The sequence below is a fragment of the Diadema setosum genome, chromosome 18, assembly GCF_964275005.1.
Source record: "Diadema setosum chromosome 18, eeDiaSeto1, whole genome shotgun sequence".
NCBI lineage: Eukaryota > Metazoa > Echinodermata > Echinoidea > Diadematoida > Diadematidae > Diadema > Diadema setosum.
Window position 1 is genome coordinate 30,114,622 of NC_092702.1, and position 26,809 is coordinate 30,141,430.

Here is a 26,809-nt window from a genome sequence, read left to right on the forward strand (position 1 = left end):
TTTCAGCACTTGTTGTTTCTATCCCTAACTCATATTTTAGAACTATTTTGAAGCACTAAAGCGGGGTTTTTGTTTTATCTGCAAATGGTAAACAATGCCTTTAAGAGAATGGGAAATTCTATGACAAATAAATTAGGAAATTCATGTTTGGAGACCGTTTGTAAGTCCTCTGTGGTGATTGGGTCACACATATGAATATATATACCACAGGTATATGCATAAGACCAAGAAACCACAGTTAATATGAACGACATCCTCCATGGTGGCTGAGAAAACCAAGAGTTCACACACACCTGTGACATGGTAGGGGGAGAGAATTACACCCTGGTACAGAGAAGACTGTACAGTGAGTGGGCTAGCATGAAAATCACACTGAACTCTTACCTTTCTGGCATATTTCTCCGCTTCCTCCCTGCATTTTGTTTCAATTTGCAACTTAGTTTGGACGTCTGCGTATTCCTGGATCACCTGGCCAGATACTGTTCAGAACAAGGGAAAATAACAGATTGCAAATACCAATATATCAAGAAGCATTATGCAATAAAAAAAGAATTATGAATTTGACTCCAATTTCCACAAATCGGATGTGGGATCAGAATCATGCTAAAGCACACAAAATGTCCCAGAGTGAAGGGGATATCAAAATCAATCATTTACAGAGGAAATACATAGCTGCCAAACATCGTAACTGAAACCACAATAATACAGACAACATATTCCAGGGTAATGAAAACGTGGCCAAAGAAGTATGTTTGTACATGGTGAAGATATTCATCAATAGGCTTGAAGGTTGGCATCATCAATGAATTAGAATACATTTTGTAAAATGGGCCTCAATCAAATCAGTCATTGGTCATAAATCATTCACAAATTTGAATGTGATACTAATCCAAGGATATGAGGTTAGAGGGAAAAGATGATACATGGATGGAATGTATCACAATACTCTTCATGCAAGAGTTCATTGCATGCCTTTCCATCTATTAAAGGAAGATATCAAAATGTTTTGAAACAGGGGTGTTGCAAGGTGTATTACCACTGCAAGTCTTCCTCTCCTTCTCACTGTATTTTTTTAACTTCTTCCTCTCTGTATCTTTGTGTGTCTTGTTGTCCCCGTCTCTGTTTTGCCCTGTCTCATATGTTTTATTCATTCTTTCTGTGTTGTACTTCACAGCTAATTTCTGCCTACATGAATAACCATTCATATTGTGCATCTGTATTAAAAACATTGTTTTTCAATGACAGACAGACTCTCTTTCTTTGGCATAGTGCCTATATACAGTGTATGTTCATTTGATGTGAATACCAGTGAACTCATAGATAAAAACATTCTTTCTTTAAGTGTCATTACTTGTGTCACTTTGCAATTCTCTTTGTCTCTAGTCTTTCTTCAGAGATGCAGTCTGAACTTAAGACTATTGTCCTCAATTACTGAATGCCACCAACACAATTGTAAAGAATTAACCATGAAGTTTTCAAGTACACCGAACAATGCAGCTAATTTGTGAGATACAGAATGAGTTGCAGATTTGCAGGCAAACTAACTTTCTTGATATTTGACCAATCTTACAAACATGCATGCATCTTCGCAAACCTGTTTCTTTGGCTGTCAAACTACATCATCAAAACACAAGTTTAGGACTCTTTAAGCTTTACCCTATTTTAATCTTAATTCCGACCCCTGAGCTGCTCACAAACACCTTCATGTGTGAGTGTGTGTGTGTGTGTGTGTTGGGGGGGGGGGGGGTGGATGGTGTAGGGGTGGAAATGTGTATCTGGTTCATATCAATAAGCCAGTTCGGGGTTCCACTTTGAGCATGAGCAGAAAAAGGTCATTTGTACCAGCAGAGCATGTTGGTTTTTAAATTCACTGAGATAAGCATCTGTAATGCATATGATTATTCAAGTAATCCTTGTATTAAAGTGATGCTTGCCATCACATCCACCTGGCAGCAAAAGCAGTATTTGGCAATATCAATAGAAGAAGATCGTCATTACATTCAATGCAAAATAAATGGATGTTTTCCGAAGTGTCAATTGATGGATCATTCTGATCACCTGGTCTACGCTAGTACATCCTTTGTTTGAACATGACTGATGAATTCCATGAATTGTTACATTGGGCAAGCTAATGCATTCTGTTGCTTGAAGACTAGTGGAGTGCCTAATCAACTGAAAAAGAAGAAAGGTCATTTGTACCCAGCTGTACATGAGCTAACCCCGAACTGGCTTATTATCATGCCTTTATTCTTTACTTTCCTACTCTGAAAGTTAATCCCTGTCTGTATAAATCAACATCAAGTCTGCATTAACCCTTGCTAACACAGCATAAATTTGACAGCCCTCTTTCAGTGAGTAGAGATTGACATTGCCAGGAACCTCTGAGAGCTGAAGGGTTAAACCTCTCCACGCTTCATTTGCGAAGTCTCCTCCCATTGTCTGTTGTGTGAACACTTTGCCTGTGTTAATCTGGTGGGTACTTTACAAAGCCTATTGGAATTTCAGAATCTCACATCTGGGGAACAGGTTCAACTCATGTGAGAGGTAAAGCCGCCATGCATATTGCGACCTGTGTACACACATGGTCCAAAAGCCAATCTATAGATGTTTGACCTTCAGAGCTAGTCCTGTCTTTCTTGTTCACTGAAGCAAACAATATGACACCGCAGTTTGTCTCGGACTGCAGGTGGGTTAGTGTCAGCATTTCAGACCCATAATTAAATTCATCAAATTTGTGATTTGATTTTAGCACATAAAATCACTTCTTTTTAGATCTTTACATAGGTATGAAGTTTGATCATATGAACAGAGGTTTCAAAACTCCAATATTGTATAGAAATGACCAATACAAACAGTATCTATGACTGCACTTATGACATTTTGCACTAATTCTCATTTGCAGTCTGTGCAAATATACTCTTTAAAAGGGGTTTCCCCACACAAACCATCACTACCCATCTTGTATAGGCCCATCGGCTGCCTTGTCCTCCAAAGATTTAAAGATCAATGTGTAAAAAGACAGAGCACATCATTCTGATTATGAAACAGGTGTAAAATAAAGAGCATATCATTTTAAAAGTGAAACTTGATATTCTATTGTTGATACTGTCACATTTCTCCAAGAATGTGTTCTTGTTCACTATTCAGCTCAAGGGCAATATTTACGCTACACTAAAAAAAAGAGGAAGCAAGAAAAAAAAAAACTGATCTTTTTCATTAGCATACATGACAAATACTAACTCATGCGACACCATGGTCCTTTGATAGAGGATATTTTGACTAATTGACATTTGAAAGGTTACAGAGTATTTCTTTGTTATTACTGGTCAAAACTCGCAGAGGTATTCATGCAAATGGCACTGTAAGTGTAATGATCTTCTGCAAATTGGACACTTCCTTTGAATTTCATATCTACCTCTAGAAAGTTGATGAATATTTTGAAGATGAAATTTCATTTCAAAATGTCATATTAAGGTTCAGTTTTTAAAACTGCTGATTTCTTTAAAAAAAAACAGTTGAACAATTCATATTATTTCAATAAGCTGTGTTTGGAAGAATACAGGGATCTCATTATAAGATAGTATTTGTTTAACTATTTCTAATTGCTCAAAGGGAGGCAGTCCTGAGATTTTCACTGTACTGATAATTAAGAAGAGTAAAAAATATAACCTTTCACCAGTTTATATGCGTTTAAATTGAAAACTGTCTCCGTAGGCGATTTTTGAAAAATAATTCCTGCAAGCGATCGTGTAAGAGCCTGCAAAAAGATGCTACGTCATTGATGCCCTACTCACCAAGTTGACAGCCGTGCCTCTAAAAACCAATTTAAGTGTTCAAGTAATCAGTTGTAATTTTATCATAAAATGTGAAAGTATGTGATGTTATTATTTTAAACAAAATATTTCAAGCTCATTTATCTATATAATTCATCTAAATTAATATAGTAAACATAAATTTATATATATTTTGAAATCAAATATACCATGTACTTGACATCATATAGGCACGGTCCTTTTCTAGCTTCTATCCGTGTTGCATACTACTTTGCGTACAAACCACTCTAGCGCGAAGGGCAAACCGGGGTATACACACGTGTACTGTGCGAATATACAATACACAATACATGCACACACACACAACAATGTCAAATACTAGTAGCCATCGCCTTCTTCATGCATCCGGGTAACTAGGGAGCGTACGGATAACGAGCAGAACACGGCTGGGAAGAGTTGTGCCTTGGTGACGTCTGACTCTCCGCCAAGACTTGCTCATTAGCATATTATCCATGCAGATTCACACTTTTTCAACTAAAATTTACGAGCTTATTTGGTGATTTGAAAGTTTGTTTTTGGTGAAAGTAGTTTATTGGAGGTACCAACAACAACATATTTTTTTTTTTAATTCGGGAGGACTGCCTCACTTTAAACATAGCTTAAAGGGTCTTGTCGAGTAAGGGTTTTTCTTTTTTTTTCTTTTTGCGCCATGTAACAGATATATAACCACACAAAAACATAGTATATCAATTTAAAGTGGCATTAATATCTTTAGAATAACTCCACAAGATAACAATCTTTGTGCAATCTGCTTTTTGCCAAGTTGAGGCTCCTACACCTATAATAGGAAGTAGGCCTACAAGTTGTACAGCTAAGTATCACTAGTGTTTCCTTCATGACCAAATTGTGGCTGCAGGCCCATTTGCTGGGGTGTGGTGCATGTGAAAGGTCCACATTGAACTTGACCACCCCCATCCCATCAGCCCATGGTATCAAAGGTCCATTTTCTTGACCTACATTGTAAGCACCCCCCCCCACAGGCCTTAATATGTGTATGCAGTGGATGCTGTATTGTTATGTATACAGTGAACCTTATCATAGAGAAGCAATAAATATTGAATGTATGCATATCATTACAACACAACGATTTTATTCTCTATCTGATAAACACTAAAAACACCATTGATTATTTCTTTGTTTTCTCTTTACAGAAATAAGAGTCCGGCAATATATTTCATAATTCACATAATATTTCATATATTTCATAGTTCCTTGAAATATTATGTACTCATGTAAGCATTATGTATATTACTTTGAATTACTTTATATGGAAATAAAATCATTTTGAATTGAATAGGTATGTGTTCAGGGCAACACTGCACTTTAAGGTTCGAGTATCATGAAATTTACACTTATGATCCCCTCGACTGAAGATTAATCCCATATGATCTCTGTAAAATCCTCATTTGAAGAGGTACTATGACATAGGTTTTAAAATAGCAATCATGGACTTTCAAAGGCATTAAAATGATACCAATGTGAATTAATAAGCACTGGCACTCCTTTCATTGCCACAGGAAAAATAATCACAGGAAAAGTGATTCTCATATTCAGCAGCTAATGAAGATGACTTTTTGTTGTCGTTGAAATAATGATGAATGTTGATTCTCACTATTTCTTTCTGTCTTTTATCTTAAAATATGACACTTGACTGTATATTTCCTTAATACAGATTTCATGATTTTCACTCTAATCTCATAAAATGTGTTTTCTAGCTTTTACTATTCTTTTCAATTTTTCGTTCTTCTTTTATTTCTCTTTTTGTTTTAAGAGGGAGGGTTGGGGGCTATTAAATTCTACAATACAATGTAAAGGGATTAGAAAAAAACAATAACTGGTAATGTACTATTTTTAAGGATAGACTCTTCATGATTTGACATTTCTTACGTCTCACCTGACTGTATTTGGTCCAATACACCTCTTGTCGCTTCCAGCTCATCTTGAAGAATCTTGGCCTCTTCCTCCTTCTTACTGAATTTCCTCTTCAGTGTCTCATGCTCCAAAATAGCTAAAATTCACACAAATAAAGGACATAAAGGAAGAGTGAAATATGCATGCCAGTAGTTCACATAATGGAGTGTCTGAGTAGTCAGATATCAGCATCCATTACAGAACTGTGAAAAAAAAATCAAACAAGAAACATATATGTTTGTATATTGTGGCTATTCTGTACCATGTGGCACTTAATTATGATAAAAGAAACACAGCAACATGCAATGCTTTCTTTGAATGTTTGCTAATTATGATCATCAGACACACACACACACACACACACACGTAGGTATATACAGACAAGTTTAAAGGAAACTTTGACGACTTCTTCAAGCTGACTTCTATTGCAAGATATGTATAAGATTAAACAAATAGCAGTTTGATAGTTTCTTTCAAATCAGATAAAAGAAAACAAATCTAGTTTAACATTCACTTTTATCAATATTTGTTACAATCATTTACATACATGCAAGTAAGATGGCTTTCCAAGTCTACTATTTCTTTGTCCTTAAAAATATTGAAAGAATCATTTTTCCCCTGCTGATTTAGCAAATACACATCACTCTCTGGACTTCATAAGTTGTAAGTCATTAAAACTACAACGATTTGACTACATCTATTTCATCTCTTTTTGCTTTCATTAATTTACTTTCAACTGGAAATTCAGTTTAGATTTGTATACAAGTCACCTGATTACTTTTGAGGCTATGATATCATCACACACAATTTCATATTGATTTGCTACATGTATGTTAATATCCCTACATTTCATTATGTCTCCCTTATGTGTTCTATTCTGTTTGATGTTCAGGAAATATTTTCTCTTCAGCATGTTTATATAAATCTTTCAATGACAGTCAACTTTATCAAGGGAACTAATAGAGCTTTGTTGAAATATAAAGAGATCAAGCAAATTAAAATGAGATATTCTTAACTAAAAGTCATCAAATCTTTGCTATCTCAAAAAAAAAATTATCTCAATGAAATGTGATATTCATCAGCTTCAAAACAGAAAAGTGATTGGAAAGAGCTGCATATATGTTCCCATTCAAAGTGACCTTTGTTTTAATAATCTACTCCAATATTCTATTCATTTGGAGCACTGCTTACAGATAGTGAAGGGCTGTAGGCCATCAGCTGTCAAAACCTACTAAGGACTGTAAGCTATTGTATCAGGGATGATATTGAGGTTTGTTGAAAAAATCGTAAATTAAAATTTCAGGTGATTTTGATACATGGAAAAAGCACAATCTGTGTAGACTTAAGCAAAAATCTGAAATCAGATTTAAATCTACAGAATATTATGCCTATAAATACATACTTGCTGAAGTAAAACACTGGCCCTATACACCCTATATAGTACTCTAGATTATTTATATCTTATTGATTTACCACAATCATATCTTATATATATAATATATAGGCCTATGTCTATGCATATATACAAACATGTGTGTGCAGAAAAAAAAAGGTTTATTGGAACATTATGTTCCTCTCAAATGCTCCTTTATTGTCATCAAGCTTTCAGTCTGCCATGGCATTCATCAGGATCTACCACAAGGAAACATACAACAATAGTCTAGATGGCATGGTGTGCCATGATATGGGTGCAACATCATACAGTGCAACATATAATTCTGTCAAATGATAATAATAACATTAGTAATATACAGACATATATATATATGAATATCGGTGTTATATGTATGTATTCTTAATATTGTACTTGAAATACTTATATAATGACTGGCACTCTTAACATATGGCTTTATTGGATTTGTAGCATATATTTTGGAGACTCTTTCTTTAGTCATGACATCACCAAAATTCAGAATACCGTACAAGCACTCGATCCAGCCACCGAAAATAAAAACTGGAATATATGGGGAAGTTCCCCGGTACAGCGCAAGGACACCCCCGCTGCGCTGCGCTGGCAAGGGTTACACAGAGCCTGCAATAAATAATTATCTAATATTCTTACCTCTCTTAGCAACATCTTTTAAGTCCTTGTTTGTGTTCGATTCTTCTTCTGGTCCTAGGGACTCTTTTCGAGGGGGTGGCCCGGGCTTATTTCGCGTTGGAGAAGACATTTTTCCAGCGATGAATGGGTACCAAGATTGCGGAAGTAAGGGGCTGTAATTTATACTACCGCACGAAACACACCTCTCCAAACGATAGCACGATCCTTCATGGGAGCTGGAGGGCGACAAAACAGTGATTGTGTTTACCTCTCGCAAGTCCTATGTACGAACAGTGTACGACCTGCATGTGGAGAGATAAACCATCACTTGAGAGTTATGCAAACTCCGTATCAAGTAAACTTTTAGAGGTTTCGCAGGGCCAAACTGCGGGAAAACACTTGTCCTTTTCCTCGCTCATAATTACTGGGTAACTTGGAGCCAGCAAACTAAATTGGATACGTCTATTCTTTTATGGGGGAAATAACACAATGTAATCTAAATAAAACCGATTAATTCTCATGTCAATTTGCCCATGTATACACGACGACAAAAGCTTTGATTATTTTGCTGTTATCAAATAACAACTGCTATAAATTTTAGAAATATTCATCATATTATGCTGCTTGTCATTTCCAATTACAGAGGTGATCATAAACTACCTAGCCTCCGTCTATAGTAGAGCTGGCTGATACTGCCAGGAGCAGACGAATGTGTGTGTGTGTGTCGCTACCGGTGCGGTGGAAAGAGAACTGGCGTAAACTGTACTGTGCTGTGTGCACACGTGGGTCCGAGTTTACGCATAATCACCGCGGGACATACGACATACTGTGTTGTGCAGATATAGCAGGGCTGGCAAACATGAATTACTGTTCCGAGTGTCGAGAAGAAGTGTCTTTTTACGAGCAAGATGGACTCTACTACTGTACAATGTGTCAGAGTCAATCTCAGGTCAGTAGATTATTAGTGATTACTCGATCACTGCAATCAAACGCTAAAAAGAGTTCATGTGAATCGGCAAAACTTATCTCCCATACCCCAGTCCGATACGTGGTAGTTCGTGTATTGATTAGACTTTAAATTGAAATTTACCTGTGACAATTAGTATGATTGATGAATGATAAGGCCAAGTAATAAAATAATGTAGTTTTTTGTCCGGATTTTCGGACAAGGGTGATGTGGAAGGTCCTTAGTATTTGATATCGTACTAGTTCTATCTTATTATCTGAAGCTGTTGCTCAACAGTCGACACTGCTGGCACTGCACTGCACAACACAACAAGGCGCTCGACCCTCGCGCTCGCATGTGTGGATTTGCATGCAAAGGCAAAACCTATTGCCTTGGCTTTTTAAGCATGCTTAAGAATAAACTTATAACCTTAGATTTTAAACATTTCACAACGTAAATTACTAGGTACTTGCGTCCAAGTCTCCCAAGTCAAGGAAAAGTTGAATATTTACAGTTAAGTTTGATATTTTCTACACATTGTGATGGATGTGGAATGACATTTGTAAATTGTAGTGGTGCACTGTAGTGTCTGTGTATGTTATGTGTACCTCAGTCCAGGAAACCTGCTCATGAGCATGATGAGGGGTGCTCCCGCTCATAAGGATCCCTCCACCTAATGAGCATGGCCGGGATGCTCATGAGGCCCCCAGGAGGGCGAGTTATGAGGCCCTCTGTTCACTTCTCATCCATCTCGCATCTGATATACGTGTATATACCAATTGTTGCAACTTCGTACAGTGATTTTTTGTTACACACACATGTCCACTCTCCATGATGAAGAGAAGGAAAAAAAATTCTGTCGGCGCTTTTTGACAAATTTCGAGCTTTAATCAACTGATGTGCAGCGATCCATCGAAACGGCACCATCGGGTTCACTCAATGCAGGGCTGCCGCACCTATCGGCCTGATCCGACTCTAAATTTTCGTTGCTTTTTTCTGCGGCTCTCACCTCTCCATGAACGAATCAGCCCCATGAAACTGACATCTTACATCACTTCACAAAGATTTGTAAAGAGAAAAATAAAGTCAGTAACCTGATCTTGTGCATATATTCCAAATTACTATTCCACACTGATAGAGTAGGTGGGTACTCGAATTTGTCAGCAAACTAATCACTTTATGGGTGTTACGGGTTCACTTTCTTTGTGAATTCCGCTGTCCACCAGCCTTTGGGCGCCTTTCATGCAAGCGTCCCGCTGCATCCAGCTCAGTGTGCAAGCCGTGCAACCTGTGGGATTTTCTGAGCAAGCTTGAGCACGCACGGGTAGAGATTTCTGTACAGCATTTTACTAGTATTGTATAGATTGCACGCTGTCTGCGCTGAATGCCACATGATTTTTTTTTTTGTTGTTGCTTATTCATTAAATAGAGAAGCTGACCGTGAAAAGGAAATAAAAAATAACCGCATTAATCATGACCAAATTTCTCTCAGCTGTCCACTTGCAGCATGAACATTTCATACTCTGTAGGCACATTATTGTTTATTGTTGAAAGTGATAAAGAAGCCCACTTTTACCTTCAAGTATACCAATCAAATAAACAAATTACATGTCTTATAAAGAAAAAAAAATAAGGTAGAACAAGAAAAAGAAAGGAAGGAGAAAGGAATAAAAAGAGAACTAGAAATGTCGCTTTGGCGACTGGTATGCCTCCGCCATAATGCATGATTTTCCCAATAGGTCTAGATAGTACATGTGGACAATGTGTAATTACATTTTCACAAAATTGGCAAAATATTGAAATGACAAGTTTGTCACAAATGTGTTGAATGTTCACCTTCCTTGACCTAGGTTTAATTGGATGAATAGGAGAGCATGTATCTAGGGATTTAAGGACTTTAACTCGACTTTGACCCATTCATACATTTAGGCATTGAGTAATTTTCAAGGTACAGGTGTGGAGAAAAAGTGCAATTTCTGAATTGAATAGTAAATTGTTACCATTTTCATCTGGCCCTTGACCCTAAAATTCATAAGATAATCACTTTCAGGTAGAACATGCATAATATGTACTAAGTTTCAAGATAACTTGAGCCACTTCCGAGATATGGAGGAAAAAGTTAGTTCAGCACTTTCACTTGATCTTTGACCTTTTGACCTTTGAGGCAAAAAAAGAAGAAAAAAAAACTTTCCAGAGAATTTCTATTAGGTTACACATGTATGCATACACCAAGTGTAAAAAAAATAACCCTGCTGGCATTGCATGATAGGAGGGAAATAGTAAAATTTTGAAGTGTTGCACTTGACCTTTGACCCCTGACCTTTGACCCCATGAACCCTACATTCTCTAGATAATCACTTCCAGTCAGTATATGTATATACTATGTTCCATGAAGATACCTTGAACAATTTTCCAAGGTATGGAGAAAAAAAAAGAAGTTTTAATATTCTTACTTGACCTTTTGACCTTTGACCTTTAACCTCATGACCCAAACTTTCACCAGAGAATCTTAATTGGGTAATACATGTATACACTAAGTTTTACGAAAATATCTTCAGGCATTCAATATAGATATGGTGGAAATAGTGAAATTTTATGTATTTGACCCTGACCTTTTGACCTTTGACCTTTGACCTCATGACTCAAACTTTCACCAGAGAATCTTAATTGGGTAATACATGTATACACTAAGTTTCAAGAAAATATCTTCAGGCATTCAATAGATATGGCGGAAATAGTGAAATTTTATGTATTTGACCTTGACCTTTTGACCTTTGACCTTAAGCATGTGCATCCAAAAGTTGATAGGCACAACTTCACCCCCTAATACACATACATGCCAAGTTTCATTAGGATACCTCAACAGGTTTTGATAGTTACCTTGTCCACAAAATTCATTACGGACGGACGGAAGGACGGACGGAAGGACGGAAGGACGGAAGGACGGACGGACGGACGGACGGACAACCCGAAAACATAATGCCTCCGGCACCACTTCGTGGCGGAGGCATAAAAAAGGAAATGGCTATTGAATGGAGCTGATTTCATGAGTATTATAAGTAATACACAAAATGAAGGATAGATTGAAAGAGGAAGAAAAGACAACCCGAAAACATAATGCCTCCGGCACCACTTCGTGGCGGAGGCATAAAAAAGGAAATGGCTATTGAATGGAGCTGATTTCATGAGTATTATAAGTAATACACAAAATGAAGGATAGATTGAAAGAGGAAGAAAAGACAACCCGAAAACATAATGCCTCCGGCACCACTTCGTGGCGGAGGCATAAAAAAGGAAATGGCTATTGAATGGAGCTGATTTCATGAGTATTATAAGTAATACACAAAATGAAGGATAGATTGAAAGAGGAAGAAAAGACAAATTTCAAAAATGGAAGGAAAGAAAAACAAGGTACCAAACATAGGAAGAAGGGAAGGATAGAAAATGGAAACCAAGGAATGTTAGAGAATAAAAGAAGAAAATATTTAAGGAGAGAAAAAACAAAAAACAAAAAATAAATATGGATGAACAAGGAAAAGACAAGTGAAAAGTAAATAAAGAGAGTGGATGGAGCTCCATTTGTTGGGTATATCAGCAATAATAAAGAAAAAGAAATGATTGACAAAAAGACAATAAGGAAAATTGAAATGAAAGAAAAGGAAAGGAAAGACAAGATGAGAAAAACAGTCGCAGCGGACGGGTGCAATTAACTCACTGTTTTCATTTTGACCTGACCTCGCTTTCCTCTTGAGTGAACACGTTTCGCACGAAAACCGCTAGGAAAGTGTCGCAGCAAAACTGCTGTAACTTTACTATTTATTCATATTTTTTGCTAATCCAAACGGTTATGAAAAGTAAAAACCTCATTTTAACCTGCCATTATGTTACATTTTTTGAATAACGATGATAAAATATTCCAAAATGGAGCATAACTTCACTCTCAAAACGTAAAATGTCAGAAATCGTTGCTAAAATTTCACATTTTGACTTCGTGAACAACAAAAAACTTTCAAGTATGTTACTAAGTATGTATTTCTTTACGGAACTCTTAACTATCACATTCGAAAAGTCATGCGTCCGGATATGTCTGGAAATGATCGAAAGAGGTGCACTTTCTACCTTCGTTCCGAGCACAAAATTTCATAGTCATTCGCACACGGGAAGACAGGGTACAGTCCCACGTACCCACATCTTTGTTGCTCTCACGTCACCTGTGCTTCAGTGCCGTACGGCACTGCAGTACTCTGATCGTAACTCGTACCGGGAATTCGTAGTTGTAATGTTACTTACTAGTGCAGTAAAATCTGCGTAAAGTCCGAATAATCCAATGTCATGAATTTGCAACTGGTGTCATAGCTGATAGATATTCACATTTTGGCTACTTTCTTTTTAATAGGCCACTTCTGATAACGTAAGTACTTGTTTTTGAGGTGGCGAAGTCCCCTGCAGCACACTGCTACATTGTACTTATCAACACCACCCAGCCTACTCTCACAGCGTAGCATGCATGTGCAGTGTACTAGGCACCCACAGCATGCAGCCACCTCGCATCTCGCGCAGTGACAGTACACTGCACTGCATCGACCAATCAGCTTGCTGGATCGAAGCAGCATGGGAAAGTCCATTCATTGTGCAAGCGCAAATCAGTTTTTCTTAGAATATGACGTCATTATTCTCGTTTGCTGCTCCCGTACAATTTGAGATTTCTGACAACATACCTCATTTATTTTCACTTGTAACTTCAAATATAGGTCTTCGGCAAAGCGACCACCACCCTGCTAACGTCCACCCATGTCTAATGAATATGTATGTCAAGTTTCATGAATATTAAGTGGTGCGACCAGATGTGTCTGGAAATAATCGGAGGGTAGTTTTCCGAGACAGCGAAACATGAAATGTTGAATAACTTAAAAAGTTCTCAATCGTTTCTCATGATTTTTCGTATGTAGATAGAAATCATGATTTTGCATTGATACTGAAAGTTTGAGCGATTTTGGTCAATGTATAGCGGAGATATGAGAAGGTAAAATTTTGGTGAAAATGAGAACGCCCGATTCGCACTGCCTCGATGACGGTTGAAAATTCAAAACGTTTCGTGGGTTTCGGGGGAGTTAATTATAGTCGTCCGCTGTGACTGAAAAGAAAAGAAAAAAAAATGAAGAATAAAGGAATGATAAAAGATTTTAAAAAATGTAATAGCATGGAATGAATAACGAGAAGAGATAAAAAGGAAAGAAGAAAGAAAGAAGGAGAGAATGATCAAAGGAGAGGGAAAATTACAAAGAAATCATCCACCCTCTGTAGCTTTGACTTTGCCGTATGTGTTTCCTACTGGTCCAAAGTTACCATCGGATGGATGATTTACTGACATCCTATGTAATGTGCATTATTACATACTAATATGTTTATAAAATTATGATCTATTGGTTGTGTAAGACCACAATTATCTTCTCTCATCTTTTCCAGGACATGCAAGTCATGGAATATGACCAGATGGATAGCCAACTCAGTCAGTCCTCATGCAAGACCCGCACCATCCGCAAACACAAGAAGAGTGCAGTGGATTCAGGTAAACATGTTGCCTTGAGCTCAGGCCACTTGTCGAGACTGTCATGGTGCATGGTGTGGTTGTGAAGACAAAAAGATTTAAAGTAGCTTGATATGCTCAAGAAGTGAAACTGAAGTATGACCCTCTGGTATTTTGGTCATGATATTAAAGAATGCTGGAGGTACATGTATAATGGTTTTGACTTTTCTACCTTAGAGTTGTGTGGCCGTTATATGTGGTGAAAGGTTTATAGTACTTTTCCGCTATATGTTCAAGGTGGCTATTGTGAATACAGCAAAATCAAACGTACAATATGATAAAAGTGTCATCAAGTTTCATCAAAGTCTGACATGGGGTAAGAAAATTTTTCCCCAAAGTGATAATGATCACAACCAAATATAAGCAAAATGTGTTTGTGAGGCAATAATGTCATCCCCTCATTTATTTGTCATTTACCAGCACACAGGTCTTCAGTACATAATTTTTTAATGAAACTGTGTAGAATATTGTGCTTCCTTCAAGTAAAATTATTATAATAGTAGGGTGATTGCATAGCAGTGATGAGTTTAAAGGTTGTAGGGATCTTAGTTGGTGTATCATTGACCAAAATTGAATTCTAATAATGCTTTAAAGAAGGAATATATTGAGAATATCTGTTACAATCATTTCAAACACCAGGCAGATACATGTCCTTTCAAAGCTTACCCTTTTTGTAGCTTGACAAATTATTTGTAGAGATTTGATTGCATCCACAGAAATGAAAGGAGATGACAGAAAGTCTTGGTGGCTGGCAGAAGTTTTCCAGATCATTCTCAAGGCGCAGGTTGACACTCTCATCGAGATGGGTGTGAACAGAAAGCTGGATGTAAGTCTGTTTGTGACTGTAAAAATCCTTAGAATTTTATCAATGATCCAAAGGAGAGCAGCTTGATATTTGTGTAATTGTAGTCATAACACCTCAAGTGTGACTGGAGCTTCAATGGTCCTTCCTGCAACAAAGACATGAAATGCTTGGGCTCCCTTTGTTCTTCAAAAAGCATCATAACTTGGTGAATTTTAAAGGTCCAGTTGACCTTTGGGAGCAGTGATTTAAAAAGTGTCCAAGATATCACATTTGATGCATATGTATAGGTCTGTTATATTACAAAGCATCCTACCATACAAAATGTTTGCAATAAAGCCTTAAATATAATGAGATATCAGTATATTTCTCAATAAACCATAACTGTAGATGGTTTAGTCTAGAAGCATTCTTATTATAACTATTGTTCACATTTTGTGTATTAAACAATACTTAACATCATTTATACGGATTCAAATTTCTACAGTGGTTGTTGCTATCCCTAACTCACATTTTAGAACTATTTTAAAGCACTAATGCTGGGTTTTTGTATCATCTGCTAATAGTAAATTATGCCTTTAACACATATCAACACACCACTTACCACAGCGAGCCACACGACATATCAGTCATCAGGGTTACCACTTCAATTAGCGTCAGGGAATATCATCACCAACCTTTCTTCCCTTAAGCTGCCAGGATCTGGAATGCTCTTCCTCCTAATGATATCTCCGCAATATCTGTAGAAGTTGTTGCCAACTTTTGGCAACAAGACTCACAATCTAGGCATACCCCCATGGTTTTAATCACACCCAAATCATTCTCATTATTGCACTGATGCATGGGGCCTGCACACGATCACAGCATCCATGTTGTTTTAGGATGCCTACAAGACTCTTCAGAAGTGAAGTGCTTGGGCAAAACCAGAATAAGATGATGAAAATGGTTAAGTAGTGTGGATAATGATTGCAGTAGTGGTAGTAATGGAGATTATTTGACCAAAAATGGATATGGCAAGCAGCAGTTACAGATGTGATAATAGAAGTAGTACTTTTGCTAGTAAGACTGATTCTAGATTTTCTTTATCAGTGAGTTTTGTGAAAATAGCCACTTGGCATAAACAGTAGATGTTGAGAAACAATTACAATGCGCGTTCATTTGTAGATCTCAGAAATGAAGTGTACAAATGTGGATGGGACTTTCCTGATTTACTTTCTTTAATTAAGCTGTTGATTGATGAATCACACAAACCAACAAAATGTATGTGTTCAAGAATTACGTATGAATTATAAATGACTATATTACAAAGGACATTTCACTGCCAAGGTTTAGTGCAACAGGCATCTGTTCCTTTCCTAAACATTTCTTTTCACTATAAAATTACCTCAGTACTGCCTAAGATAGTAAATGATGGAAATACAAACAAAGAAAACAAGTGTTTTCTGCTATTTATGCTATTTATATCAATATTTTTCATTGCAGGACTTTGTGCAACAGCTGTGGTTCAGGTACCTCCATAATTCAGGATGGGCTCTGCATTCAAGTCCTCAAGAGAAGTCCAAGAAAAAGGCAAATGGAGAGTCCAAGACTGGTAAGAATTTACTCAAATTCAGATAGTTTTCATGTGGAAATTGTGAGCACTCCATTCATAACTTCAAAAGGTTCTATATAGGATGCCTTTTGCAAACAGCGTGAAATTTTGCATGGGTAAAAGAAAGTAATGTCTTCAACATTTTCAATGAAATCTTATGGTAATACAACCCACAGTTTTTTTTAAAAAGAGATTAAAAACTACCCCCACGTCACTCAAGAATGGCTCCCCTTATATATATATATATATATATATATATATATATATATATATATATATATATATATATATATATATATATATATATATATATATAATCATATTGTATAACAGCTACATAAAAAAAAAAAAAGTCTGGTGCCTCTTCCAGGTTTAAGCAGCTGACAAAAGAAAAAAAAAAATAAATAAGAGCTCTTGTGCCATTTCTTGTACCACTTCCAGGTTTCATCAGCTGACAAGCAAGAGAAAAAAGGGCTCCATGCCGTTTCTTGAAAAGTCATGTAGTTCTGAAACTTCAATTTATCATTTTAGATACATGATGTCACATATAATCTTAAGGGGTCATCAGTAGTAGCCCCTTGTGCTTATTTCCTTGTTTTACTGCACTTCAGAAAATCTGGCATCACTGGTTGTTTTTCCATACACAGGAAAAAGGAAGAGAGCAGCAAAAGAGCAGGAGGATGAGACCAAGGTAGGCTATCCAATGATTAATATCCAAATATTGAATGGTCACGAGTGCGATTGTACAAGATTTCGCCCAAGGTGAAAGATAGAGGTGCTCTATTCAACAATACAAAAGTACAAATAGTGAATGATCATGAGTGCGGTGGTACAAGATTTCGCGCGAGGTGAAAGATAGAATGCGCCTAATCTTTCACCGAGTGAAAGATCTTGTTCCATTGCACGAGTAAGGACCATACACTATTTGTTTTATACAACACCTCGCACGTCAACAGACGTGGTCCACATATAGCCTTGAACTGGCAGAAATGGCAAGCTGTGTACATGTACGTGCACAAAACCGATAGGTTGAAGTTGTTTACAAGACGGATAATGTTGAGTGCGTGTTACTTAATTGTTACGTCAGAGCCTTGCAATGGCACAAAAGCTTCAAGTCAATCATGAGTTTAAGACGGGAGTCAATGGAAATTGGTGACGTCAGTCATGTAATGTCCATTTTTTGCTTGCAAAAGAATTGCATGGCTGACAGAGACAGCATGCAATGGTACTCTTCACTGAATGTCACATGATGGGCAATCAGCCAATCAGATAGCTGCATTCTTTTTTTTTAGGTGTTGTATAATTGGAATTATTCTGATTCATGTTGCTTATGATCCCAAATGGGTTTCAAAAATTTGCTAAAGGTAATTATTGACGGGCCGTGTATCTACTTGATCCACATGCAACTTTCAGTGCAACCCGGTCATGTGGTAACATATTCATGTGCACAAGTAATATAGTAGTGATTTTTTCTGTCTTTGTATGAAGACTACTACTAAGATACATAATTTTATACATATTCTGATGTCAAAGGCTGGTAAATATAACTATTTTATTGCATATAATGTACTAGAAATTGTGTATTTTTGTGTTTGTGCGTGTATGTGTAAATGTATTTGTTTGTATTTTATTAAAAAGTATAAACATCAAATTTGCATTTCATTGATAAGTTTATAGGACCTCTCTCAACAAGGATGCCTGCCATGGATTGATTTCAAATTTGATATGTTTGCTACTTTAAAATCCTGAGAATCATAAAAATTTGCACAATCTTATAACCCCAAAGTCCACAAAGATCTCCTTTGATGAGGCTGCATAAATAAAGGATCCTATGCATGAGGATTGTTTTTATTGTTTTGAAGGGATCCTTACCTTAGCAATGCCTTCAAGGGGATGGTATCGCTTTGGTTAAGATTAGGGTTTCAGATTTTACTTTTTGAGAGGTAATTGGAAACTACTTTTGAAATATTAAAGAGCGTACAATACGGAGAGGAAGTCAAAGTTTATTTGATGAAAAATCGGTTAAAAAATGGCTAGCATATATATCCAAAAACAAAGTAAAATGAAGTGGTCCTAATAAAAGATGGTTCCCACCTTTTATTAGGGCCTCTTTGTTTTTGGATATCTCGGCCATTTCAAAACCAATTTTCATCACATAAAATGTGAATTCCTCTTAGAATTGTATGCTCTTTCATATTTCATAAGAGGCTTCTCATCATCTCACTAAAAGTTGGAAACCTGAAGCTCCGTCTCAACCAAACACTAACCATCCGTTTAAGTTCAGGATGTTCCAAGACGTTACTTTGTATGGATGGTGTAGAGTAGCATACTATAATGTTACTCTGCCAACAGATAGTTGATATGTACTTCCTCCTCAAAAAAAAACAAAAATAGAAATTTTCCCCACATTGTGTATTGTGTACTTTTCCCTCTTTCCTTCCATCCTCTTATACTGGATGTAGGGCAGTAACCTTAAACCGGTAATGGACTCTCATAGATTATCATCTTCTGAGTGGAAAGGGGAAAAACAAGAAAACAATTACAGGAGGCCCTTAAAGTGCAAGTCTAGTATCAGTCTGTGTTCACTTTGACTGTAGTCCGTAAAGGAAATTTGAACAAACTAGGGTAGAGAAGTTTGACTGAAAGCAAGAAATTTCTGGATTCTTAAAAAGTTTACAATTTCTTGCTTGGTTTCATAGAATGGGGATATTAGTGGGAACCACAAATGTAGATGAAACAAAGAGATACTTTTTACCCAATGGAGACGAGTCCCGAGTATACTCGGGCAGGTGTCTATGGGAAACGCATGTTGTAGCAAAATCAGCCCATCCTCAACGGGTTAAAATCCCCCCCCCCCCCCCACACACACACATTTCTTCTGATATCATTTCATAAGCAAAAAACATTAAACATGTTTCGGGTTGATTGTTAACTAACTGCACTCACTTGTCTCTCAAAAGTCACTATTTCCAAGTTATTTAAGCATGACAGTATTTTCGTGTGAAGGATATTCAATATCTTTGCGTTTCAATCACTACAAGATTTTAATGAAGATTTGTGCACAGATCAATGGGAAAAATTATGCAGTGATGATGTTATCACTTCATCTGATATGACCACATGTGGTCTGTGATATCTCTTTTGTAGACAAGTGAGTGAAATATCAAAGTCATCTAAGTTTCTTATTGTATGTCTTATATCAATGTGATTTTACACTAGGTTTTGGTATGAACATGGGGAGGCATTCTGTTCCCTAGGTTTCATATGGTGTTCAGTAATGCTCCTTCTGTTCTAAACTGGAATATATTTTTAGTGTGCACTGGTCCTCCTGCAGGTAACAAATTGATTCTAACATTGACAGTTAACGACACCTGCTGACTCTTCACTCTCAGGACACTCTCTCCTTTAATGTGTGTTGATAGTAAATTACAGTACAGTTGTCCGAGAAATTTTCTTGTCAGAACTGTCACCGTGATAATATATGTGTTTATGGAGGGGGTGGCGATAGTGTATGTGTTTATTTTGCGATGTGCTTCCTCAGTGGATTCAAAGCTCTAGATTTATTGTATTTATAGGAGCTGGTTAGGGGAAAGCGTGATATCGGGACTACAGACATGACTGCAGGGGTTATGTTGAACAATTTTTTGTGCCACATCATGCCATAACCCCTTTATTGCTACTTATCTGTAATTTATGCTTGTATTCTAGTTTTTATCGATAGATTCTGAAGAGTAACTCAATGGTTTGGCAACATGTAATGCATAAAATCTTGAATTATCTAGTCATTTCTTTGAGTGCCGATATGTTTTTTTGTCGAGCCCACCGGAGGTGCGGGGAGACTATAAAGGGATCGCCTGCAACGTCTGTCCGTCCATCGTCCGTCCGTAACGCTACAAAAACTTGAATAACTCTCTCCTGAGGACTTAAATTTCAATCAAACTTGGAGGGAAGAGTGGTTATACAAAGTTACACATTTTACCAAACATGGAGGTCACCACAAGGTCAAAGGTCACAGGCAGGGGTCAATGAACTTTAGGGCCCAATGTTAAGTTTTTACGGCATGTTTCGATTATGGCTCATAACTTTTGATGTATATGTCCATTTGTAAACAACCTTGAATGGTAGATATCCCTTGGGGAGTTGAAGGTCACCACATGGTCAAAGGTCATAGGCAGGGTCAATGAACTTCCTGGGTTTAGAAAAAAGAAGTTCTACGTGAATGGGCGAGACACATTTTGGCACTTGCCTTGTTTAGATGCTATTGGACAAATGCTTTAAATGATGATGATAAATATGTCTTATTTATCTAGTGTAGCCTCATTTTTGTTGTGCTGTGATTAACGCAGATAGGAGAACTCTAAATACTAAACAGTCGTGCGGTGGGATAAACACAGCTCACACTTCTGGTGACCTGTGTTGTCATTAGCACGAGTACTCATATGCAGGCATTAAAAACTACCTGCCTCTCTGTGGAGACGGAATGTGCAGCCTGTTGTTTTGCATAAACTTATGCTGACATCACACCAGTAACTCTTAATTGGAATCCCCCCCATGGATGCCATCGTGCATTGTGAGAAAAACAAATGATCCTCTATCTTAAAAATGTCAACAGACCTTGCCGGTTTTCTCTTAACCCGTTGAGGACGGTTTGATTTTGCTACGACACGCATTACCCATAGACCCCTGCCCGAGTATACTCAGGACTCGTCCTCAACGGGTTAAGTCTGTTCCTAATTGTTGCTGTAGACATTGAATTTGAGGATTTCAAAGAAAAAAAAAAGAAAGAAAGAAAAGAGGCAGTTAGGGGTACATGTTTCCGTACACTACCATTTTAGACCCTCATAATGTTTGATAGATGAGGAACACTGCCCTCATAAACTCGGGGCTGTAATCATGTCAGGAGTTGTCATGCATGGTACACTGTACTAGTCCTTAATTGGTAAGTCTGTAGGATTGTTCTGCTGCCCTCTTGTGGTGTTGTCCAGATGCAGTTGCATGCAGTCTTGAGCTTATATCTGTATGGGAGAATCATGCCACCAAAGGGAAACTCATACCTCTGTTCGAGATCATTGGGAGAGAAGGACCACGAGAAGTTTGAAGTTTCACATCTTTTCATGAATCCAGTGATGTTAGTCACAAGCACATAGGTTTGAATTCTCCCAGATTTAAGTCCATGGATTCTTGAAACTGAGGACTATCTTGTCCATGGTCTGAATTTAAATCACTGAGCATTTCCCAAATGGTAGACTAAATAATCCATGGTCTAAATGATGTTCTAAATGATGTCATATGGTGCAGTTAATCCAGGGACTAAATCTAGGCAATGTTTGGGAATTTGGGCCATTATTTGCAAAGATTAGGCTGTGATCGGTGCCTTAGCTTCACAAGTGGTCCTTCGTCTTGTGCACAAATCTCCATTGAAATACCCTTATCTTTATTGATTACAAAAAAAAATAAACAAAAGTGATGTGACCCTCAGCATGAAACTATTCTAAAATATAATGATTTGGCAATGATCCCTTTCCAATAGGGAGAGCTATATTTGCCAGGTTAGTGACAAAAATTTATTCTGGTTATGTTTTCAAAATGCAAATAGAAGGAAGAGTTCGTTGCCTCAACCCTTTCGCATATCATGACAGGTATCACCATTCTGTGAAATTATGTGAAAAACCTGTTGATTTCATGACCTAATTCTTGTTGGCTGACATTAATGAAACTTGCACTGTCCTGTTTGTTTGATTTGGTTCTTTTCATTAGAATGAAATTGACATTTTTAGTGGATTTTCCCCTTTTAATGCATATGATGGAGTTAAAAAAAGTGCATTTGTATGGCTCATGTGTCTCAGCTGTGTGTTGTGTGCTGTTAGATATTCCTTTCATATCTTTAACTTTGTGACAATTGTATGATATTAAATAATTATTATTTGGAAATAATACTTCAGATTGTTCTATGAGCTGCTAATTGTAACTCTTATGATTTATGGTCACAAATTTTTATGACATTAGATATTTGATTTGAATTTCCTCATAGAATTGAACCCAAAGACATACAAATGCATATATTTCTACAGTGTACATAAATGCAAACATTCATACATTCATTGTTTATACAGACAAGATATGTGTGTTCAAATTCATGAAATTCTTCTGTCGTGATGTTTTCATTGCAACTGATTGACAAATTGCCCTACATCGACGTAAATAAGAACTGAATTGATCAGTGTTTCAGTAGTAGCCATGATAAAAAATCATGGGCGTACATACTCAAGCAGGATTTGAACCTACGACCTCCTGTTGGTTCTAATCCTTACAGCATGCAGCGGGTATTGCGTAAGTGTTCAAATTCATGAAATTCTTCTGTCGTGATGTTTTCATTGCAACTGATTGACAAATTGCCCTACATGACGTAAATAAGCACTGAATTCATCAGTGTTTTAGTAGTAGCCATGATAAAAAATCATGGGCGTACATACTCGAGCAGGATTCGAACCTACGACCTCCTGATCACCGGACAGGCGTCATCTCCACTAGACCAAATAATTGATCAATTCAGTGCTTATTTACGTCGATATAGGGCAATTTGTCAATCAGTTGCAATGAAAACATCACAACGGAAGAATTTCATGAATTTGAATAATTATGCAGTACCCGCTGCATGCTATAAGAATTATAACCAACACTTGCTTTCGGGCGAAAGCTCGGTGGTCTAGTGGAGATGACGCCTGTCCGGTGATAGGGAGGTCATAGGTTCGAATCCTGTTCGAGTATGTACGCCCATGATTTTTTATCATGGCTACTACTAAAACACTGATGAATTCAGTGCTTATTTACGTTGATGTAGGGCAATTTGTCAATCAGTTGCAATGAAAACATCAAGACGGAAGAATTTCATGAATTTAGATAATTATGCAGTACCCGCTGCATGCTATAAGGATCAGAACCAACACTTGCTATCGGGCGAAAGCTTGGTGGTCTAGTGGAGATGACGCCTGTCCGGTGATCAGGAGGTCGTAGGTTCTAATCCTGCTCGAGTATGTACGCCCATGATTTTTTATCATGGCTACTACTAAAACACTGATCAATTCAGTGCTTATTTACGTTGATGTAGGGCAATTTGTCGATCAGTTGCAAGATATGTGTAGTAGTGTTGTGCATAGGTATGAAGTACTTTCAGAGTTATATAACCCATTCAAGTATGTTTATATGTGTGATAGAATTTCACGTTATTTTCTGTGTTCAAATGGTTGTTTTTCATTTTCATTTTCATAGTAAAGATGTAATCATGCATTCATTTTCCGATTAATACCCATCACACAATACTTTGTATTATTTACTTTGAGCTTTGTATAATGAATACTTCTGCTATTAAAGAGTAGGTTGTCTGTCTTTTTTTTCCAAGGGCAGTTTTGTAAGGGTTAAACAAAAGGGAGGCATTCCTGAGATTTTCACTGTACTGATAATTAAGAAGAGTAAAAAATATAACCTTTCACCAGTTTATATGCTTGGAAATTAAAAACTGTCTCCGTACGCGACTTTTGAAAAATAATTCCTGCAAGCGATCGTGTAAGAGCCTGCAAAAAGATGCTACGTCATAAGGCCCGTTCACACACAAGGGAAAAAGTGCGATTTAAAAATCGATTTTCTTATCGCGATCAAAATTTCGAAATTTTTTCCAGTGTGGACAGAAAAATCTCACTAATTACCGCGATCCTTATCGCGATCCAACTCGCACTATTAGTGCGATTTTTCAGAATAATCGCGATTATTTTGCCAAGCGTCGTGTGTGTGAGCGCGATCGAGATTCGGAAATCGGTATTTTTAATCCCATCGTTCGTAGCGCGTGCGAAACTCTATTGGGACTGCGGCGGGGTCAGTCTTCGGTCATGCAAGATTCGCGCATGCGCAGTTTGGCCACTGATCGTTCTTTCCTTGCTACGAAGTGCGATTTTTCCCTGTGTATGAACGGTCGAAAAAAAAATCAAAATTTGGATCGCGATTGAAATTTCGATTTTCGTTGTTTGTGAACGGGCCTATTGATGCCCTACTCACCAAGTTGACAGCCGTGCCTCTAAAAACCAATTTAAGTGTTCAAATGATCAGTTGTAATTTTATCGTAAAATGTGAAAGTATGTGATTTTATTATTTCAAACAAAATATTTCAAGCTTAGTTATATATAATTCATGAAAAATTAATATTGTAAACATAAATTTATATATATTTTAAAATCAAATATACCATGTACTTGACATTAAATAGGCACGGTCCTTTTCTAGCTTCTGTCCGTGTTGCATACTACTTTGCCTACAAACCACTCTCGCACGTGAATTCTTACCGGTATACTAATGTACACAGTACTCCGTCTAGCTGAGTTTGGCATTCAAACCGAAAATAACCTGTGCATTAGAGAGTCGAATTCTTCAAAGAAAATATTGTTTGTATCTCGATATTTCTGTAAGTACTCGGATATCGCCTTTCCTCGAAAAAATATGACGTCTGCCGGGCAGGGTAAACACAGGGGGCCACAGGGATATGATTTCGCTCCACTCTGCCGTGCATGTCCAGTCGGCACTGGCAGCAGCTAGCTCAGTGGCACCGTACTGCAGTCCAACCCTGGCTGCAGCCCCACCGTAAATGAAACATAGCTAGCCACTTTCCCTACCTCTCTGCGCTTCCTTTCCTCGGTTCTCTTCGAAATCGATGCTCGAGGTGTTTCTGTTTTATAACTCGTGTGAGCAAATATGGTTGGGATTGCATCTGGCTTCAGGAGTTTTCTCGATATATAACCGAGGGCCACAGCCTGCCTGTCCACGTAAACAAAACATTGCTTCTCAAATGGTCCACGCATAAGTAGGTCACAACGCAATATTGAGAATTCTTGTAGGCCCTAAGGTTTTTTTATGTTCGGCTTCATTGTAGCGAGATTTCTCAGCCATACAGCGCACCTTTCACGATACTTTTGTGGGTTTGGGACGGAAAAAACGATTTTCCTTGGCAATTTTCTGCACGATTCGAGCAAAACTACTGCTTGACACATCGGCATGATGTAAGATAGCCCAATCGGACGACGCTGAATGCGGTCGCCCCTCTAGCGTACTACACTAGTAAATTATGTACTAGAACATAAACAGCTAGCTAACTGCATGTGCGGCGACAGGGCTGCAGCTGCGCAGACCCGGCTGTGATAGACTGGAAAAGTGCAAAGGGCAAACCAGGGTATCGACCGTAGATCTAGTAGTAACGTTCACATGTGTACTGTGCGAATATACAATACAAAATACACACACACACACACACACACACACACACACACTCGCACAGTACGTAAAAACAATGTCAACTACTAGTAGCCATCAACTTCTTCATGCATCCGGGTAACTAGGGAGCGTACGGATAACGAGCAGAACACAGAAAGAGTTGTGCCTCGGTGATGTCTGACTCTCCGCCAAGACTTGCTCATTAGCATATTCACCATGCAGATTCACACTTTTTCAATAAAAATTTACGAGCTTATTTGGTGATTTGAATGTTTATTTTTGGTGAAAGTAGTTCATTGGAGGTACCAACAACAACATATTTTTTTTTTTAAATTCGTGAGGACTGCCTTACTTTAAACAAAGTCTATCATTCATATGCTATCACTCTCTACTTCCCACCAACTCTCTCCCTATCTCTTTCTCTGTCTCTCTCTCTCTTTCACACACACACACACACATACACACACACACACACACACACGCACACACACACACATGTTACACACATAGCATCGGCTGAAATTCAGAAGGCCATCATCACATTTTTTTTTGGGGGGGGTTGAGTTATTGGTATCAAATTGAAGAGCTCGATTTCCTAAATTATGGTGCCAATTTTAGAATATTTTCATTTTCACTGAAAGAGTCAAAGCCACAAGGGCACTATTTTGCTTAATATTTGGAACAATTCTTATAAATCTACCCAGTTTTGATGAAATAAACTTTTTAATTCATTTAAGATTATTGTTTTGTTTTAGTTTATTCTCTAATCTTAGAACACGATAACACCCTTCTGGTTCTCAACCAATATTCTCTAATCCACTCTCTCACTCTTTTTCATACACA

The 26,809-nt window shown here is 37.5% G+C and overlaps 2 protein-coding genes across 2 annotated transcripts in view; one reads left to right on the top strand and one right to left on the bottom strand.

The window, feature by feature from the left end:
* Positions 1-7,937, bottom strand: part of LOC140242005 (shootin-1-like) — a 124,968-nt gene extending 117,031 nt beyond the window's left edge. Inside the window, exons 1-3 of the mRNA XM_072321749.1 lie at positions 7,807-7,937; positions 5,728-5,841; positions 385-479 (exon numbers count right to left, since the gene is read on the bottom strand). Coding sequence (XP_072177850.1) covers positions 385-479; positions 5,728-5,841; positions 7,807-7,915 — 318 coding nt within the window. The 5' untranslated portion in view covers positions 7,916-7,937. The remainder of the gene's footprint in view (positions 1-384; positions 480-5,727; positions 5,842-7,806) is intronic.
* A 674-nt stretch (positions 7,938-8,611) lies between these two features.
* Positions 8,612-26,809, top strand: part of LOC140241331 (TATA box-binding protein-associated factor RNA polymerase I subunit B-like) — a 71,648-nt gene continuing 53,450 nt past the window's right edge. The window contains exons 1-5 of the mRNA XM_072321059.1: positions 8,612-8,734; positions 14,198-14,300; positions 15,035-15,144; positions 16,603-16,711; positions 17,359-17,402. Coding sequence (XP_072177160.1) covers positions 8,645-8,734; positions 14,198-14,300; positions 15,035-15,144; positions 16,603-16,711; positions 17,359-17,402 — 456 coding nt within the window. The 5' untranslated portion in view covers positions 8,612-8,644. The remainder of the gene's footprint in view (positions 8,735-14,197; positions 14,301-15,034; positions 15,145-16,602; positions 16,712-17,358; positions 17,403-26,809) is intronic.